Source organism: Pterocles gutturalis, unplaced genomic scaffold, assembly GCF_000699245.1.
Source record: "Pterocles gutturalis isolate BGI_N339 unplaced genomic scaffold, ASM69924v1 scaffold50529, whole genome shotgun sequence".
Lineage (NCBI taxonomy): Eukaryota > Metazoa > Chordata > Aves > Pterocliformes > Pteroclidae > Pterocles > Pterocles gutturalis.
This window is the reverse complement of record NW_010130019.1, coordinates 21,952-41,768: the sequence shown is the minus strand read 5'-3', so window position 1 is coordinate 41,768 and position 19,817 is coordinate 21,952. Positions and strand designations below refer to the sequence as shown.

At 36.9% G+C, this 19,817-nt stretch overlaps 1 protein-coding gene across 3 annotated transcripts in view; it reads left to right on the top strand.

Moving 5' to 3' along the window:
- The first annotated feature begins 1,106 nt into the window (after window positions 1-1,106).
- The window catches only part of RNF111 (ring finger protein 111), a 37,945-nt gene continuing 19,234 nt past the window's right edge, over window positions 1,107-19,817 (top strand). For all 3 annotated transcript variants that reach the window (XM_010080073.1, XM_010080075.1, XM_010080074.1), the window contains exons 1-3: window positions 1,107-1,980; window positions 13,082-13,208; window positions 19,132-19,295. In XM_010080073.1, coding sequence (XP_010078375.1) covers window positions 1,107-1,980; window positions 13,082-13,208; window positions 19,132-19,295 — 1,165 coding nt within the window. The remainder of the gene's footprint in view (window positions 1,981-13,081; window positions 13,209-19,131; window positions 19,296-19,817) is intronic.

Genomic DNA, 19,817 nt, shown 5'->3' with positions numbered 1-19,817 from the left:
ATATATTATATATCAATATATATATTGTCCAGGATGCAACAGTTTTCCGTTTAACAGTTGAAAATAGGAAATATCTCCTACTGTGAATTGTGCTTTGATGAAGTGAAACTAAGAACCTGTCCTGTTCTTTGTCTCTTTCTTTTGGGAATTTATACAGAAGGCAGAGAGATATTGGATGAAGCAAGTTGAAGGTGAATATATTATTGAGGTTACTGTTGCTTGTGTCTCTTGGTGGTCTTCCAGTACACAAGTTTTTATTTGAGGTGGTCTTTGAGGCTGATGTTGTATTGTTGTATGTTGACAGCCTAGTATTTTGACAGGGAGGGGAACTTGCCTGTTACCAATATTAAGGGAATGTCTGATATGCTATGTTCAGTTTCTGTTGCAGGATAGAGTCAAAAGTACATGGACTGAAAATAGCTTTGTACACTACTCTGTACTATTAATGTGTGGTTTGGGGTTTTTTTTTTAAAGAAACTCTAGGTAATAAAAGTATTTCTATGACTTTACCCCAAAATAAGAAGGTTCAAAATCTCTCCTGTCTTATTACTTTTCATGTTGGAAAAGAACCATGAATTCTAAATAGCTGATTTTTCCAGCTCAGTTGTAACCATACTGTACCATATATTGTGTTCAAGGTATTTACTATGGGTATATATAGCTATGGGGGAAGATGCAGGCTTTATTTAAGCATGCAGTTGAGGTGATGGCTATTGGAGCTATTTAGTTGAAAGTTATCTCAGCAGTAACCTGTAAAACTGTCATGGTTAAGCACTGGTAAAACAGACATTGTCCAGACATTTTTCAGGCAACATACATCAATATTTGCTCTGTGAAAGTGATAATCTTTTCACTGACTATAAGAACTTCCCTTTAATGCAAGTTACAAGAGTTCAGTCTTAATTAAAAACTACACTTTCAAGCAGTATTCTTAATATGATAAAACAGTTGTATTTCAGTTACTGTTGTTTTGCTTCTCACACTGGGGGGTTAGTCTTAGCAGTAAATGGCTTTTCCCTTATTTCAATTTTGCTCTCAAAAAATCTGCTGCTGCTTTTTCTTGATGCGTATCTATTTTTATTTATAGGCCTTTCTTAAAACTTTCCATGTCTAAATGGACTCCTGAATGTAATATAGTTTATACCCTAAAAGTGGATATGAAAAGTGGAGTTCCTTCTGATGCACCAAAGAAAGAGGAGAGTCTGAAGGGGATCTTGAACCCTGAGCCTGTTGGGGCAGCCAAAAGCTTCACTGCAGAAGTTGAGATGATTGCTGGTAAAGTAGGGAATGAGTTCTCTCACTTATGTGGTGATTCTCAAAAGCAGAAGGACATGGATGGCGACCGGACAGACCAAGACAAAAGTATTGTGGTGCGAAGAAAACGCAAGAGCCAGCAGGCTGGTCCTTCATATACTCAAACTTGTCCTCATAAAGAAAACCAAGGAATTTCAGCATTAAGACAGTGTCTAGAAACACAGAGTGAAGACAATGATTCTTCTTTTAGTGAATGTATCTCTTCACCTTCATCTAGCCTACACTTTGGAGACTCTGACACGGTGACATCTGATGAAGAAAAAGATGGTCCTGTAAGACACCCTCAGGCAGTGTTGAATACTACAAGTAGAACTCATAGTGTAAGGTCCCAAAAGCGGCCTCGGACTGAGGCAGACTCTGAATCTGGGTTATTAACAAAAAGGCCCTGTATTCACAGCAGTCCTGTAAGAAGACTTCCATATAGGAAGAGATTTGTGAAAACAAATTCGTCACAGCGGACACAGAACCAAAAAGAAAGAATTTTAATGCAGAGGAAAAAGCGGGAAGTGTTAGCTCGAAGAAAGTACGCTTTACTAACCAGCTCTAGCAGTTCCAGTGAGAATGATCTCAGTAGTGAATCTTCTTCCGGTTCATCTACTGAAGGGGAGGAAGACTTATGTGTGTCAGCTGGTGAAAACCACCAGAGCAGTACACCTGTTCCTTCAGGTAAAACTAAATTCTTGAGGTACTTTTTATTAATGAGCTTTCATCATGTACAATATGCTTTTTTTTATAAGTGCTTTGGAACAGTTGTTTTTGTGTTTGTATAGAAGTTGTACTACAAATACACTTATTGCAAGTAATGTGAACATTACACCGAAAATTCTTGATGGGCAAAGCACATTCAGAGCTTCCAGTAAAATTACAACAAATCTAGAATCTTTAACGGAAAAGGTAAAAGTAGTGGTTTCTAAACAATGTACTGGGAGGTTGCTGAGATTAGTCACACGCTGTGGAGTTGCTAGATTTGTTTTTTGGGGGTTGGTTTGGGGGTTTTTTGGCTGTTGAATTACATTAAAAACTTTAGCTATTATGGCTTTGTTAACTGATGATGGGAATAACAATTCTGTCTGGTTTCAGAATGTAGAAACATCTGCTAATACATAATTAACAACTTGACAGTTTAAAAAAAACTATGAGAAGAAAAAAAAAATTGGTCATTGTGATAAGAGCCTGAAATAGGATTCAGTTGAAGGTACCTTTAGTATTGCAATAATAAGAGAAAATTCTAGGGCCTGAAATTGTGGAAAGCAAAGTACTGTATATATACCAGATCTTTTAGCTGGATAAACTCAATGCAATAATCTTGCAGTTGGTTTATATAGCTGTTTACCCAGTATGTCTGTCTAATATGGATTTGAGGGTGTGCTGAAACATTTGAGGGGGGTTTTTTTGGTGAGTGTTTTGGGTTTTTTTTTTTTGTTAGGGTGTTTGGGTGTTGTGTGCTGGTTCTTTCTTTTTTTTTTTTTTTTTTTTTTTTTTTTTTTTTCTTCTTCCATCTACCAGTTTTTTTGGGCTTCCTTCAGTCTTAAATTTGCCAAGTGAAAGGCAGTCCCAAAACTGGAACAATAATGTTCAGTGTTGTGGTTGTGTCTTCTGTTAATCATTTTAGTTTTTTGGAGAGCGTGGGGAAGTAGACACACAGAACACAGCACAGTGTTAATCTGTGCAACCATGTGTTTTGGATAGTGACAAATGTGTTTTAGAAAGTGAAACCATATTTCAGACTGCGCTGAAATTCCTCTAAGACTGTGCTTAAGTCATTCCTCTGAGAAAAAATGAGTGCAAATACAAGGACAAGTCTAAAAAAAAAAAGTGTATGTTCATGTTATGGCAGGATTTATGCTTGAACAGAACCAGAGTACTAGAGACTAGATTATTGCTTGTTATCCATTGCAACAGGAAATAATTTGTGTCTTGTTCTTTAATGTACTCTTTAGATACAAGAAGTAAAATTTGTAATGCAAAAATCTTACTTATGCAGTGCTAGGGCTGCATAAATAACTCTGAAGCAGAAGAATTATTGCACAGCCATCATTATCTTCATGCATATTTGTGGGGCAGAAATCTAATTTTTTTCAGCCTAAAAATGTTATGTTTGAGACACATGTTCAAGCCTATTGAAGGGTACGATTTGTAAAAATATATGGGGATATACATATATTAATATTAAAAACCATTTGGGGAAACTACTGTGTTAACACTTGTGTTTTCAGGTTAAGAGTTTCTCCTCATTTTCAGAGAGGATGGAGTTTCGTGTAACTGTACAATGATGTAGGACAATTAACAACTCTCTTTCCACACAGCACCGTGCGGCAGTGTATGGATGAGAAAATGTAGAATGTGGCTTCTTAGGCGACCATCTATTTCTAACCATGATCAATGTATTTAAAGAGAGAATTTACAATTTTTTGTTTTTAGTCTACTTGAAGTGTTAAAACCTACTGCCCTCGTTTCGCACAAATTCAATTAATATCACTTCTGCGCTTTTATTTCTCTTGAAGTATAGAAGAGGCATTTCCATAGTGAGGCTTTCTGTAGACATTTTGAAAGAATCTTTTTGGAGAGAAATCTCTTTAAAAATTTATGTAATGATCAGTGACTATTGAGGCTGTTCAGGTAACTTCTGATAATTCAGTGATTCAGTCTGATATTGTTTTGATGGTAGGAAGACTGCAGTTTGTTTCATCTAGTTATGTGGAAAAGTGCATTAATTTTTGTACTACTTGAAAAGCACATTTAATTAATTTATGAAGTTCTGTTTATTGTCATGTCATGAATGACAAATCTGTTAGCTCTCCACCAGTTCATTTTACATTAAAATAGTGACATCAGTTGTAACTGAAATAAGGTATCCTTTAAAGAATGTGTACCGTGGTGGCTTTACTTGGGCTGACACTTGCAGTGAGCTGAGAAGTAATTCTGGTTTAGAGTGTGTGAATAACTGTGGGTTATTTCCAGTGCAAATATGTATTGATGGGAAGGTTTGAACACTTTATTTACATAGCAGATAAAAAGAGAAGTTGAGCAGACTTTCTGTATAAGTGTCCTATTTTTAGTAAGATAAAAGTGTGATTAACACTTTCTGTAGCTTTCTGCTGTTACATAAGGCATTTCCAGTTATTAATTGGGACAGAAGTGGGGCCAGCTGGAAAAAGAGCTATGCAGCTTCTCTGTGCAGTGGGCACGCATGATGGTGTTGCTACATGGGGAAAGGATTGTATTGCTAGTAATCCTACACTAGCCTGTTAATATTAGGGAAGAATTTCTTTTGCTCTAGATTGGCATGTGAAGGTAATGTATGCATTTGCTTGAAACTACAGAATATACTGAAGGACAAAGAACTTCTAAGACTAATATGAGGCCTGCAGCATATATATAAAAATACCGGAGGATAGACTTAAGAAAGAAGGAGAATAATAATAATCAGGGCAGAAAATACAATTTAAAAAGATATGGTAATAACTGAATTTTTAATAAGCAGGCATCAAAATGATGTGATTAGTCTTAGAGCCTACTTAATAGCAATCTGTGTTAAGGATATGTCACAAAATATTGCTTTGAATGCTGATGTTTGTCTAAAGATACAATGCATTTAAAGAACCAGTAAATTTAATTTTTTTATACTGTTCTGGAAAATGTTTCTTTCTGATTATTGCAAGAAATTAAAAGTAACAGATCTTTTCAATCTAATAAGTGTTTAGTAGGCTAGTTGTTGTAGTTAATAAAACTAACTTGTCTATTTTTGGAAAATTATATGAATGGAGATATGTGTGGGTTTTTTGTTTGGTGTGTTTTGTTCTTTTTCTTTTTTACCAAAACCTTTTACAAAATCTTTACCAGAAAAACCCCCAAACAACACTGGGTAGGGTTTTTCTTCCATTTCCTTTTCTGTCAGGGCTTCAGCTGGTTTTCTGGTGAAACTTCATGCATTGGGAGTGGGAGAGCATTGAACAAGTACAAAATCCTGACACCTGGGAATAGATTTTATTGTTTAACCAACTGTTTGCCATAAAAGGTAGTTGTCCTCATTAAATCTGGGATGACCAGGTAAAGCTCATTCAGGAGACGGAGGAGAGTGGGGGGTGTAAGGACAATGTTAAAAACAACTATGTATAGTTTAATGATACAGTTCCAGTTGAAGGTGCAGGTGCTTTCAGGGATATATATTCTAATCTGAATGTTGATCAGTTGGTTTTAATATAACTACTGGGCTTACAGTTAAAATGACAGCAAGCAGCAACATTTTGGCTGTGAAATGCAAATTTTAATTCTGTGTTTTGTTTAGGTCACTCAGAAACTTTTCTCTAACCCTCAGAGGACCTGTATACACACCTATAGAGATAATCCTCTTTTGACTTTCCTTGTTAAAGGTGGAAAAATTGTAACTGTTCCTGTAATTGTATCTCTGTAATGTTGTCATGCAAATTTTCTGATACGCTTGTGCAGATACTGTATTTTCAGCTTGTATTTAAAGGGCTGGGGTGCCATCTGGAGACAGCCAATCTACGGAGGGAAATCTAGCAACGGCTGAAATTGGAACAAGTTGTTAGCCTCACATACTCTGATTTGTCAGTAAAGCTGAACCCTTGGAAATGGGAAAGTGGTGTTATAAAAAAAGCTGGTTAAAATTTTGCATTGTCATAAATTGTTCACTTAATAGCACTTAAATTTCCTTCAGGGTCTGACATGTTACTTTATATTTTTGAGCAGCTAGTGCTAGACAGGCTTTGCCTCTTTCCTTAGAGTGTAGTACTGATGAGAAGATGCTCCAGTTCTTGTTCAGAGCTGCTTAGAATGGTAAGACTGAGTTTATTCACTACCATCCTCTTGATTCCTCTAACATATTTGTTGTCTGTCTCCCAAAAACTTTGGATATAGACATCTGATATTTTAAAAACCAGAGGCTAGTGAAAATATTAAACATACTGCTTATGTTCAGATTATTTTAACAGGTTCAAGATAAACATGTATTAAGGGGAAATGAGCTGCCTGTTGTTAGAGTTGATTATTTTTCAGTAACTTAATCCCTCCTAAAACTCTAGCGTGCACTCCTTTTCTCACAGTAACCGATGCAGCTCATAATTCAGAGCTTTGATCTCAATAACATTAGTGGACAAGGAAGCAAATACATATCCTTTCTGCTGTGCCTCTTCGTAGAGGGGGGCTGGAGAAGATCTGGGAAGCAGTGAGGAAAGAAGCACCTGGCTTTGTGAGCAGCTGGCATTAACCATTGTTGCTATATCTGCCTGCTGTGAATTGGAGCTTTAAATAGCTACAGTAATAAAAGTTAGTGGGGCATTCACTTCAGTACTTACCTGTAGCTGCTGCAGCTTTCTGTGTTGAAAATATGCGACTTCTAGAATTGGCATTGCTGATAGGACTAAGACTTATGTGCTTGGTTAAGAACTATCAGAGTTTTGGATTAGCCCATATTAGCATGGCTCACAGTTGGACAAGATCCCATAAACTCTGGTTGTTGCCTGTCTTTTCCACCAGGGTGCAGGCCCCTAAGCAATCTGTATGTTTTTGAAAATTTCTGCCATTATGCACAGCTGTTGGAAAGTCTATTACATGTAAGTCTTGGATACAGAAAAATTGTTGTCTTCTAACCTAGTGTCACTGAACACTAAGGTTCATTTAGGGATCCTTGGCCGAGTGATGCGAGCATTAAATCATGTTTACAATTTGTCTTGGTATTTTTAGCAGGATACTGTGATTAGTATAGCACAACTTATGATCAGAATGGCACAGGATTTCTACAAGCAGAATCAATATAGTACAATGTATAAGTAGCATAATACGGAACTTATACAACTTAATTTATAATTTCTAATCACCTGAACCCTCTGCAGATCGGGTCAAATCTCAATGTGTTTTGCTGTACCAGTATAAGAATCATAATCTAGATACAAAAATCATACAAAAGAACAGGAGTCACTCAATCCTTGGACAAAGTGGGCGTCACGGCTCTCACTGTCCAGCAGCAGTTCTGGTCAAGGTTCCCACTCAGGACTTGTAACTACTTGATTTTATAGACGGTGCTCTGTGTGCTGGTATGCTTCCCTGTTCTGTGACGGGGTCATCAACAACACCTGGTTGGCAGGGTGCCTGGGACCTTCAAGGCCAGCAAGGAAGGGAGTGATCATCCTAGTGCCCAGGAATCTTGAGGATGATAGGGAGGGGAAGAAGAAATCTGTTTGGTTTGTCTGCTTGGTTCACAGGACCTTCAAAGCCTGAGAAGGAGTGGAAAGGGAGTGAATATATGACCTGCTTGGTCACAGAGAATGGCTGCTTGTCTCATAAAATGACGTTAGTTATGCTTAACCATATTACCAGGGCTGGGAGCGGGGGGTATTGGTCACACCTGGTTCAAGAAGTTTGAAAGCTGAAGAAGGGAGTACTCTTTAACACTAGTAAGATATTATTATTTTATCCATTTAAAGCTGAATTACTATCCAGAGAATATCTTGGACTCACCAGCACAAGGTGCTGCAAAGGCACGTAGTACCAGTGAGTTCAAACAGGGATTAGACACACTTACTGGCAGCTGTCAGTGAGCAATGAACAGACAAGACAGTGCTCTCTGACATCTGGAACATTGCTGTGGATGATGCTTGGTGTAAGAGGTTTCAGTTAAAGGTTGCAGCCTGGATTTTCTACTCTGACCGCATAGTTTTGCTTTCTGCAGCTGACAGAGAGAATGTGGACCTCAGCAGGCCCTTGATCCAGTGAAAGCTTAGAACTCGGTCATCTCTGTCACTTGACTGCTTATTTGAAATCTCTTCTGTTTTCATTTGTGGCTTGGTCAGACTCATTTGAAACTGTGTGTAGTAAAATCCCTTCACTATCTCACATGTAATATTTAAATCAGTTAAACCTCATGTTAGTTGCAAAATAGATGTAAAATACCCTTCAGGAGGGACAACAATCGGCCAAACATAGATTTGGATATTCTATCAGTGTGAGTTGTGTCCTTGCTGGGGCGCTTGTGGTGATGATTGATTAATCTCTGAGTTACGCCATGATCCTTCAGGGTTCAGTGATAGTATAACTATATATATTGTACACAGAATATAACTGTATATATTACACATGTTATACTGTGCAAAGATTAGTCTCTTGCCTATAACTTCTGGATTGTTAAAGTATTTGATTCTAAAACTTGCTTTCCAGAGCTGCATGTGGTGTATCAACAGCACGTAGCAGTTACAGAATCTTACAGCTTTCTGGGGAAAAAAATATCCTCCTTTACCTGATCTAAATATTGGACTGCATGGTATTATATTCTTTTACAAGTTGTTATTATTTTGCTTAATAAAGTACTTTAGTCTGTCAGATACACTGTCTTTGTGATGCAGGGCCTGGAGGAGGGAGTGTTTTGTTTTATAAGGGGTGATTATCATTTTGTGCATGTTCAAATCTGGATTCCAGCCAGTGTAGTTTGTCCTTTCCGAGGTTGGCTGAGCACTAGGTTTCTGTCATAAACCAGGCTTTTAAAAGAGAGCAGAGAAACTTCTGTAAAGAAGTTGCTGATTATTACTGGTTGTTAATCATGTTCTTAGTCATGTACAAAACATAATTACTGACTGCTGTTGATGGGTCTGAATTTCTGGGATATGAGAAACTTGCAAACTAAAATTTGGTGTTTTGCATGCACTATAAGGTATTATTTGTGGATGTAAAGGAAAAAAAAAAGACAACCAAAATTTGGTGGAAACTAACAAAATTATTGCTGTAATTTTCTGTAGAAGTTTTGTTCTTAACCAGATCATTTTAAATGTGGAATGAGCCTTTCACTGGTAGCTGAGAGGCTAATTTAGTCACAAACAACTAGAGTATAATTTGCTTGCTGTGTTTTGTTATTCAGGAGATAATAGAGAGTAGTGTATACCTGCAGGAGGATGATTTTCTGTTTGTTTTATAGCCACAGGTATTATGCTGAAAGTAGTACAAAATACCTCTCATATATCTGCATAACTATTTTGCTGCCAACAGTCCAGTGACTCTTCTCCTTGCAGGGAGATTACCTTCGAGAAGCATAGGGTTAGTAGAGTAACACTCTCATGCAGGTTTAGCTGTTCTCTTTCGGGGTCAGTCGTTTGGATTATACATTGATAAGTAAGGTATTCATATTTATACTTCAAGTAAGATCAAATTTGCTTGAAGTTCATTCCAGACAGAAGATGACTGGTCAATGACTGGTATGTGCATAAAAGCAAATAAATGAAGTATAGCTTGTCGTGGTGGACCATATAAAACATTCTGTGTGCTGGACCACGGTGTGAAAAGTAGTACCAAGAAAGATGTGCGAGTATTTTGTTGTCTGGTGTATTTCTGGATTTGAATTTGTTGTGTTGTTTTGTTGTGGTGTTTTCCTTGGCTGTTAGTGTATTTTGTAAATTTAGCAGTACATTAGAACTGGGATTTATTGAAATATCAAATTCTGTTGGTTTTATGCCCTACTTAAGAAATTGACAAGTGTGTGTATATACCAAGTATATTACCATGTAGATCCAAAGATGTAGACACCTTAAAGATACATTCAGCTTTTTACTGCTAACATGTAGCCTTGGATTCACTGGATGGCTGCTAAGAGTTACATATGTGGTAAATATTTGAGGGGTATGAGTGCCTCAAAATTGCCTTGAGAAAATCTTTTTAGAATCCTCTGACAATCCATTTGTTTTATTTCTGCATGTCAGTCATCTCGCTAAAGAAAGTTTCCTTCTGCTTTACAGGGTTGTGCACTCTTAAAATTCAAGTTAGCTGCAAAACATCATGGCTTTGCTAGGGTTGGGCTTGGAGTAGTTCAAACCAGCAGGCTTGAATTTTAAGTGCATTTGGCAGATTTAAGTGAATTTTCCCCAGATTTGGTACTACAGAACATTCACAAAGATATCTTAAATTTCAGTAGTTCTTTAGTTCCGGCACAGTTTTAATTCTTAATTGCCTTGTAGGTGAAATGCTCTAGTACCAGTTTAAATGCCTTGTTCTTGGGCTTGGTGAAGTTTCAGAGGGCTCTTCTTGATAGCTGGGCTGCTGCTCAGGTGCTACAGGCACCCTGTATTCCTGTTGGCCTGTCAAGGAGATTGCCCTCCGAGACCTCATTGTGACGGATTATTTCAGAGGCTTTTTCTTATTTTAACACTATCCTTTGCTCTGCTTTGCAGGAGCTTGTCTAAATCAGAATAAACTGGTATGGTTTTATTTGTGATGCTTCAAAAGCCGTGTTCTCTTCCTTGTAGTAATGTCTTAGGACTACTAGCCCTGTGGCTAGTGTCTGACTATGGAAGAGCTACTGGATGAGGATTATGACCATTACTTCAGTGTTGCTTATGTTACTGAAGCTTTGCTGTCCAGCTGACTTTTCATTGTTCAGATAAATCTAATGAAATCCGTTTGTATTGGCCAATGGTCTAACTTGTATATACTGTTCTCCAAACTACTGCAATTTTCTTAAAATAAGTGAAGTTCACAGATGTACTTTTCCCCTTGCTGTGCTTCTGATAGAACTCACTTGAAAGCTCTTCTTTTAAAAGCGGCTATGCAGTTGTATGTGATCATAACTTATATTCATAGTTTTTTCCTAGTAATATAGTCTTACTAAATGCCTTACAAATATTTACATAGTTTAGAGGAGTTGTTTTTATGCCTTCATTCTGAAGAAAATGTGTATTATTGGCTCCCTCCTTGTATAGGAAAGTGCTTCATGGGATGAAAACCCAATCAGTTTGTGCTTTTGACTTGGGAGGGTGCTATTAGAAAGCATGAGCAGTAGGAAATAGCATACACTTGAACTCTATCCATGCTATATCCTACTTATAGCAACTTTGACTATTTACCTAAAAATCTTTATTGTTTTGGAAGTCATAAAACCTGTTCATCCTGATGTTTTCCAGTCTGTAAAATCACATCTTGACTAAAGATTTGCTTAAAAAAAGGATTAAGTAAAATGAACTCTCAAACCATGACAAAGGTAAGTATCTGGATTGTGTAGATATTTGGGTGAGAATTCCCTTTGGTTCTCATGAGATAAGCTTGTGTCAGAATTGAAGTAGCGATGCCTGCTGGAATTACGTTGTGTATGATTTTGTCCTCAGGGAGGTGCTGTTTATTTTCAGAAGTAGTGAGGTCACACTTAAGCCTAAATAGTCCTGCTTTTGCGCCTGTCATAAATTTAAATAAATAGTCAACCTGAGGACATGTGGACTCCCAGGAGTGCTTCAAACTTAACACGCACTTCTCTGAATTACGTTTACAAGCACAGAGATGGGGGAAAAACAATTGGGTTTTTTTCTAACTGACCTTTTACCAGCTGCTTGGCTGGCTGGTTTTGTCTGAGAAGCAGCTAAGGTAGTTTTGTGTAAGGAAGCTGTTGCTTATTTGCCTGTGATTTGTAAGATATCAGAAGCATGACATTTACATTTTTCTGAATGTGATGATGACTTTGGCTGCCTTTCTTTCACTTTGAGTGATTGGCCTCTCTGTATTTTCAGTTTTAGCATGTGACTTTGTTTCTTAGATACTGTAACGTTTTCAGTTTTTCCCAAAATTTTTATGCAAGTTCTGAGAATGAATGTTGTCATGTATTACTTCCAGTCGTGAGAATTGGGTGAATACCAGTATTTGGAAGCATCTCTCTTTCTGTCTTCAGGTGCCGGTCTCTCTGGGATAAGTATGACCAGAAACAAAGGGCATTGGAAAAGAAGTAATGCAACTTGTTCTTTTCAAAATATAAAAATGTTGATACTTGTTGGGGGGAATAATCTGTCCTAGCTTGTCATTGGGTAGAACAGCTGAGAACAGTTCAGTTCATACAGGATGTAAGTGTTGACTTGATTGAGACCAAATTCTCTAAGCAATTTTCTTGAAGAAATTTGCAGATCTCAAAATGGTAGTTTGCTATTTCTAAGCTTTCTAGCTCATTTATGTAAGTTCATTCTTTTGTGCTCAGTGGTCTTACTATAGTGAGTGATCTATGGCTCAGTTTAAGTGTTCTAGAGAGCTCAAACTTCTTACTGTCAGTATTACAGCTGCAGAGAAATGTTTCTATGTGTCTGGGTGTTGGACTGGAACTTTAATAATTCCTGAAGTGGAAATTGTTTCCTGTCAAAACTTGTCTCTAAACTGATTTTGTGGGGTTTTGGTGGTTGTTTTCTACCATTGATAGTTTCATTTTAACTTCCTCTGACTAGTGTACGATTGTGAATGCCACTGATGGTGTAGATGGAAAGAGGTTTATAAACACCAGTGGATTTGTGATCGTCATTTTGTTGTAGAAATAAATAACATATATTGGTGCATGATTTTTCTCCTGTTGCCACCGTTTAGCCATGATGCTTTAATACCTATGAAAACCTAACAAAAAATAAAGCTATTGATGGTAAAAAACCACTGCTTTGCTAGTTTGAAAGTTTGTTTCAGTTTTATATTAAATGACTGGATTTCGGTGGTGTTACAGCTAATAAAATTTGCCATAATTGCTTCCAATACACACTAGAATGTAAGCTTGCCTATCTCCCCCCACTCCGGCCCCGCACCATCGTCTGTCTCCCTCCTTCATTTACCTCAACATTTACAGCAGAATTGTTACTTGAAGTAATTAGATCATGTATTTGACAGCTGCACCTAAACTTTTGACATATACCGTGAAATTCTCTACCTACATCTGTTTTTAAGTCTAGGAAAAAAATAGTCTCTTTATGATGACAGCTGCTGAGATAGATGAAGTATACAAACTTTCTTCTTCCTTTTTCCTCATCAGGAAGTATTGATGAAGATGTTGTGGTGATTGAAGGATCCTCCACTCCCCATGTCACTCATAATGAAGAAATAAATGTCACCTCAACAGATAGTGAAGTGGAGATTGTCACAGTTGGTGAAAGCTGCAGGTGGGACTTGCATCTCTTTGTATTAATACAATTTTGCTTCACTCCAAGGTTGTCACAAGGCTCTATATCATTAGAAGCCTATAAGGTAATGTCACAGAACTTGAACCAGGATGCATAGTAGGCATTTTTCATTATAAACAACCAAACCAAAAAACCCCAACAACTCCTTCCCCCAAAAACCAAACCCCCAAACTACAGCTTTGCCAAAGCTTGACAATTCAGCTAATCTGGAATGGTTGAGGTGGTTGTAGTTAGTGCAGCTGCTGACCAGAATTTTGAGGAAGCAAAGCTGTACAGTTTGATCTTAGAGAGAGCAGGTTTAGGCTGCATTGACGATCTAGGGATTAGCTGAGGATTTCTCAGGAAAGCATCCTTCTTTTTTGAAGCTGCTGCTGTGTATACTTTCCTGTTCTTCCATGCCTCTCTGGAAATTTTGTTCCATATTGGTCAGATTTTGCAGAATGTATTAAAGTGGAGTTCCTTGAAGAAGAAAACTTGAAATTGTCATGTGTGTGGCACTGTTGGAGTTGGCTGCCTATTACGTATGTTACCATGTTTGTGAACATGAAGAAAAAATTGTAGAATATGAAGAATGACTATCCATTTTTTATAAAATAATGACACAGGAACAATAGGCAGTAAATCATGAAAACATTCCATCTGTCATCAGATAGTTAATGCTTCCACTAATTCAGTTCCAAATTTAAAATAACAGACAAATTTTCCTCTAAAAATCACTTTTATTGGAATAAATATCACATCGAAAAAACCAATTTTATGTTTAAGACAACTGCATGCATAATGTAGATTTCATGAACACGTGGAACCAAGGATGTCATACTCACAAATGCAGCCCGAATCTATAGCAAAGAGAAAGTTGGGAGACATGAGAGAAACCAACATTTTAAAAATTAATTTCTTCAACAATATTTTTCTTCATATTTCCTTCTGTTTAAAAGAAACCAAAAGCTGCAGAAACAACAGACACTCTGTTTTGAGGTGATGAGAAAGAAACTTGTTTCTAGAAGCAGTTCATTTATCCATATGAATGTGTTTGTTGAGAATAGTCATTAAAACTTAAAAAACAACATATATGCTTGAAAAGACTTCAGCTAGATCAAGTTAATGCTTTAGCCTGTTATAACTTGCACGTAAAGCATTAAAGGGTAAAAAATTAGGCTAGATGAAAATGATTGTGCTTATAGAACATTAATTCAAGCCTGATTAAAGACAGATAAGATACTTTTCAAAGAATAAACAGCTTTCTCTCTTCCTAGCATCAGTAAGAAATGTTTTGTGTAGTAGCCATAAAAGCCTTGAAAAAAATTACTACTTTCTTCCCCTTACCTTCTGCAACACTGCAGCCAAAATGGCAACAGCGACATCTCCCCCCCACGCTTTTATTAATGTCAGTGTTGTCTTTAGTGGTGACTTGAGTGAGAAGGAAATTGAACCAAGGGCACTTTCTGGTGAATTTAACATGCAGGTTTGTCAAAAGCATTTGATTATTGATTATTTTTTGTATCATCACATGATGATTAAGTTTTGCTCTTTATTTACTGTACTTGCTTTCAACTGTTGAAGAGACATCACTCTGAAACTGTTCAGCTGAAAACTTTGAGAAGATTAAAGAAATAACTGAGTTTTGTGTTGGAAAAAGTGATGATTCTATGTTTTAAAAAAAATACAGCAAGAAAACAATTCCAGGAAGTTTGCTATGAGGAGAAAGAGTCTTAAATTCAAATCTTGAGCTTGAAATGTCAGGAACTTCTAAACTAGTCTTTTATACTTTGAACATAAAGTTCTTCTTATGCAGGTTTTCCTGTGTTTCAAGCAGGTTACTTTTGCCAACTACAATGAAAGGAGCAAAGGCAGCTCTTGGACATCTCAATGATAGTTCAGTTTAAAACTATAAATATAAATGCTGTAAGCAAACTGAACATTATAAAGGTTATTTACCAAACTCAGAATACTGTTGAGAGCAAAATAAATGGTTACTTTTTGCTCGTTATAACTTGTATATATAGACAAGAGAGGTTACTGGGTTTTTTTTAAAAGGCAAAAGGTATTTTTGGATGAAGTGGGAAAAAAAAGGAAGTCAAATCAGAAATGCAAAAATGAAGATGCCTCTTTTGATACTTCATAGTAGCTAGCTTTTTTTCTGTGAAATCTGAAGCTAAGCTTTTTAATGCTTGTTACATACATTGAATACTCTAGAACTAACACTCACATTGGTCAAAACTCAGTTATTAGTTGAGTAGCAGTGGATATCCCATAGTAATATATAGACTTACAAAAATGCAATTGAATAGTATTGAAAAATATTGTAAATTTGAAAAAGTTTGCTTAAATTCTGGAGGCTGTCACTTGTCTTTATGCAAAGCATTCTATGGGAAAGTTGCGACTTTACACCTGACAATTTCAAAAAACTTAAAATTCTGAAGTGTGTTAATCTTGACCTTAGTAAATAAAAGATGAATCTACTAGTAGGCTCCAAATGTAAGCTGTGGTAGGAATCTATGGTTGGGATATTTAAGCATGGTAAAGCTGGTTTTTCTACTTTCCTAAGTGGAAGATAAAAAGTATTATTAAAAAAAAAAATTTAAACAAGTGGCCATGTTTAGATAATAGCAATATTTTAATTTATTTAAAATTTACAGGCGAAACTTACTTTGGAAGGAATTAATGCACTTGAATACAGAGGGGTTTTTTATACAAATTTAATTTGCTAATGCCTGAAGGTCAGTTGATGGTTGAATATGCATACAAGTTTACTGGGCATTTTAGTACTGAAGATCAGAAGAAGGAAATTCATGAAGTGTTTAATCTGTCTCTTCCTGAATCCTCCTTTCAGTCATATCAGTTTTTTTGTGGGAGAGAAGAAAATTACTGGAAGAAAGAAGGAAGACAGCTTTCTCCAGACAACACACCTCGATCCCTTAGAAACTCAAAATTTGTGTTTAGACTTGGAAAAGCTAGGGACAAAAAAGTTTTGTGTTGAAAATGTTGAGGCAAAGCATCTGTTGTGGTGTAGAACCGGGAGCATGTTAGCAGACATGAGATCATCTTTCACTGCTATTGATGCATTGTGGGCAAGAGAAGATGGGGACGGATAACGAACATAGAAATGGAACATTCTAAGAAGGAAAATCCTCTCAAGGAAAAAGGTAGTAATGCTGAATGGGGAGAAGACAGAAAAAAAGCTTTAGAGAGCTAGGGCTGTGCAAGAGAGTTTCTTTCTGCAGTGCCTTCAGCCAGACTCTGGGTAACTCTACAGGTCTTACCTTGCAAATAGTACAATTTTGTGGCCACTTTTAAGCCTCACTGTCTCTTGGCTTAAGTGTAATATTGCATAGGCTTTAAGAATTATTTTTTTTCCCCTCTTCTTGTCGTCATCCTCTGCACTGTTGGTGAAATCCTACTCTGATGATTGCTAGCTGATAAAGGAGATCTGATAAAACTGGCATGGAGTCTGGAAAATGCGGTAATGGGACACCATTGCTCAGCAATGAATACATACCGCTTGATCCCAAACCACGTGTCATGTAGCATCAATGTAAAATTGTCCAGCGGATAGCCACTCATTTTGCTCTTGGAGAAGTAAGGAGGAGAGTGCTCATGGAAAACACTTCCTTACTTTCATTCACTCCTGTAGAAACTATTTTGATACCTACCAAACACAGTGAAAATGTTTTTTCTCTGGAAAAACACTTGCAGTAGGAATGGTTAAGCTGCAGTTTCTTTGAATTTATCCCACAACTAAGAATTGCAGATGCAAAAGTCTTGCTCATAATTTAAACAAAAAAATTACCCAGAAACTTTGACTACACCTCTTTGTTGGTTCTTTTTTTACCAGAACTGGTTAATTATTTGTCTGATTTTCATTTGCCTTATGAAATCATAAGATGCTCATGCTCCTCTGCTTGTTTTCTGAGTGGTCACCGGTGAGATGCAGTTGGTCACATGCATATAGAAATTTGTCCCTTTTTCTTATGTTGCACACAGTCTCGGGCTTGAGAAAATTACAGGAATCCAAGTCTCTTCCTCCATGTCCTTCATTTTGCCCAGTGGGCCATATTTCATCAAGACATTGTTATGTACTGATGACTATTCCCTCCTCCTCCCTTCTCCATCGATACAGGGCCACTTTCAGAGCACGGAGTAAGTACATCTTTGATGTAAAATCAACTGCAGTCTCAAGCAGCAGTGTAGCATCTCGACTCATAGCTAGAAGGATGAGAGAGCCAGTATCTACCAAAATGCTAATGAAGCCTTCACTAATGTTCCTTTTCTGATTAAGCAAAAACTATGAAGATCTGGTTGAGAGTAGTATTAGCTTTAAATGGACTAAACAATTTGGTCATACATACTTCAGAGGTGGACAAACTCTGCCACAGACTGAATATACGCAGCACCATATAGCTAACATATTCATTAGTCATTCAGAGTAATGTCCTATGTAATCATAACAAGGAAATAAAGACCCAGACCTCTAACTTTAAGACTCTTTCAATTCAGTAGTCCTTTGTTTGCACCTCTTGCTTGAAATCATACCTGATTCAAAAACTCTTGAAGGTTATTAGCTCAGTGTACAGATGTATGCTAGGCCTCCGTCTCCAGTCTGATGCTTTGTCATGTTGTCTGCTTGTTCTTTTGTGCAAGAAGAAATCCAAAGAAATTTCTTAGGGTTGAATTTACAGATTACATTGAAAAACAAAAAAATATGGATGTAGTAGGTACTGCATTGGGTTTTGGTATGAAGATGGAGTTCCTGTAAGTGAAGTGAACACCGACACTCCTACCATTCCACAGCTAATTTCTCCTCTCCTTTCTCTTTGTATTATATATATATATATTATATCTTTGTTAGCGAGTCACACAGATGGGGATGAGGGAAGTATGCAGGCAGAACAGAAATGCAGGCTGAGTTCCATGGTGATTTGTGCAGTGGGTTTTGTTTGTTTTTAGTGAAGTCATTCCCTTTTCTTCACCTTTTCCTCTTCTGAATTTCTGAAGTCTGAGTACATTGTTTTTCCAAATGGGAAAATAAGAGCCACTTGATTTATGTAAATACTGGATTGTCAAAGGTGTTTGAGAGTGAACTGGTAAATATAATACTGTAAAAATATTCTTCCCTTAATTAAAGACAGTATCCTCTTAAATTCAAAAGCATCCTTGATTTGAGTGTGGTATGGTGGAATTGAATAGAATGGGTGCGAAGTGTTATACCAGAGAGAAAGCCATCTGTTTCCTTAGGCATGGTTACAGGCTTATGATTTCCTCTCCTCAAGCCACATTTCATTTAAGTTTAAGTGTTACACAAAGCTGTGTTCGTTCTTAGAGGAGAGAAGGGGAAATAATATTCAAGAGAGAAAGTCCAGAGATTTTGCACTTTGAGGACATTTTTGAAATTTAAAGTATAGAAATTATCCTCTGTAAGTATTTTGTCACAAGTTAACATGCAAAAGAACTTAATGTTGGCAATTTTTTATTGTATTTATGCTTCTGTCATCATTCATGGATCTGCTGTTTCAGACTGCATAGGGATAGTATAGGATTTAGAGACTCTTCATTTACTGATAACAAAGTTAAGACACAAAATTGGATATAATTGCTGCCTGCCTGCAATTGTAGGGTTTCACGGGAAATTTTTTATAAGTAACCTGTATGTATTTCATAGGAACATGGTTTAAAGACCTGTAAACTCTACCTGTTGGGCATTTGCCATTATGTTACTTGGTAAAGGCCGTAATGTTTGCAATGTACGCATCTAGTAAATGCAGAGTAGTAGGGTATTTCCACATAACAAAATGCTTTTCTAGTAATAAAAAAAAATACTTGAAATAACTTCTCAAGCAGAGGGGAGAAAAATTTAATAATGGAGAAATTTAGGTCAATACTTAAGGTGTTACCATTTTTTAAGGTCTTGTTCAGCACTTGGACACACAAGATCACACTGGGGACAAAGCTCTAGTTCTCATGCCGCACGACCTCAAGAGCAGCGGAACCGCAGTAGGATTTCCACAGTCATACAGCCACTGAGACAGAATGCAGCGGAAGTAGTGGACCTTACGGTGGATGAAGATGGTAAGTTGGCATTGGTCTGAGAAATCTTTTCCTTTTTCACAAGCAGGATGATCAGTTTAAGGGGAGTAGAATTAATGCGTCAATTACAACATACCATTCCATGAAAAAATCTCAATTCTAAACAAATGAATTTCCAAGCCTGTCAGAAAATCCTCTCGCAGCCTTCCTTTTAAAATTAAAAGTTTAACTATTCCCAGTGGGTCTACTAGATCTAAATTTTCTTCCAAAACAGACTTGAGTGTGTGTCTGAGGGCTGACTCAGCAGGCAGAAATTACAGAACAGGTTGGAACTACTTTTTCAAAAATATGCACTTACTTCAATGCAACACTATAGAAGGAAAAATCTGTCGCTGCCTGTGCTTTGGAATAGTTACTGTTCTTTCAGGCCTTGCAGTAAAAATAATTCTAAAATAGGAAAAAAAAAAAACCCCACCAGTCCCAAACTAGTAAAGTATGTGAGATTTCTGAAGCTGTAACCTTTCATTGTTTCCTGACATTAAACCGTACGGGCACTTAATAAGT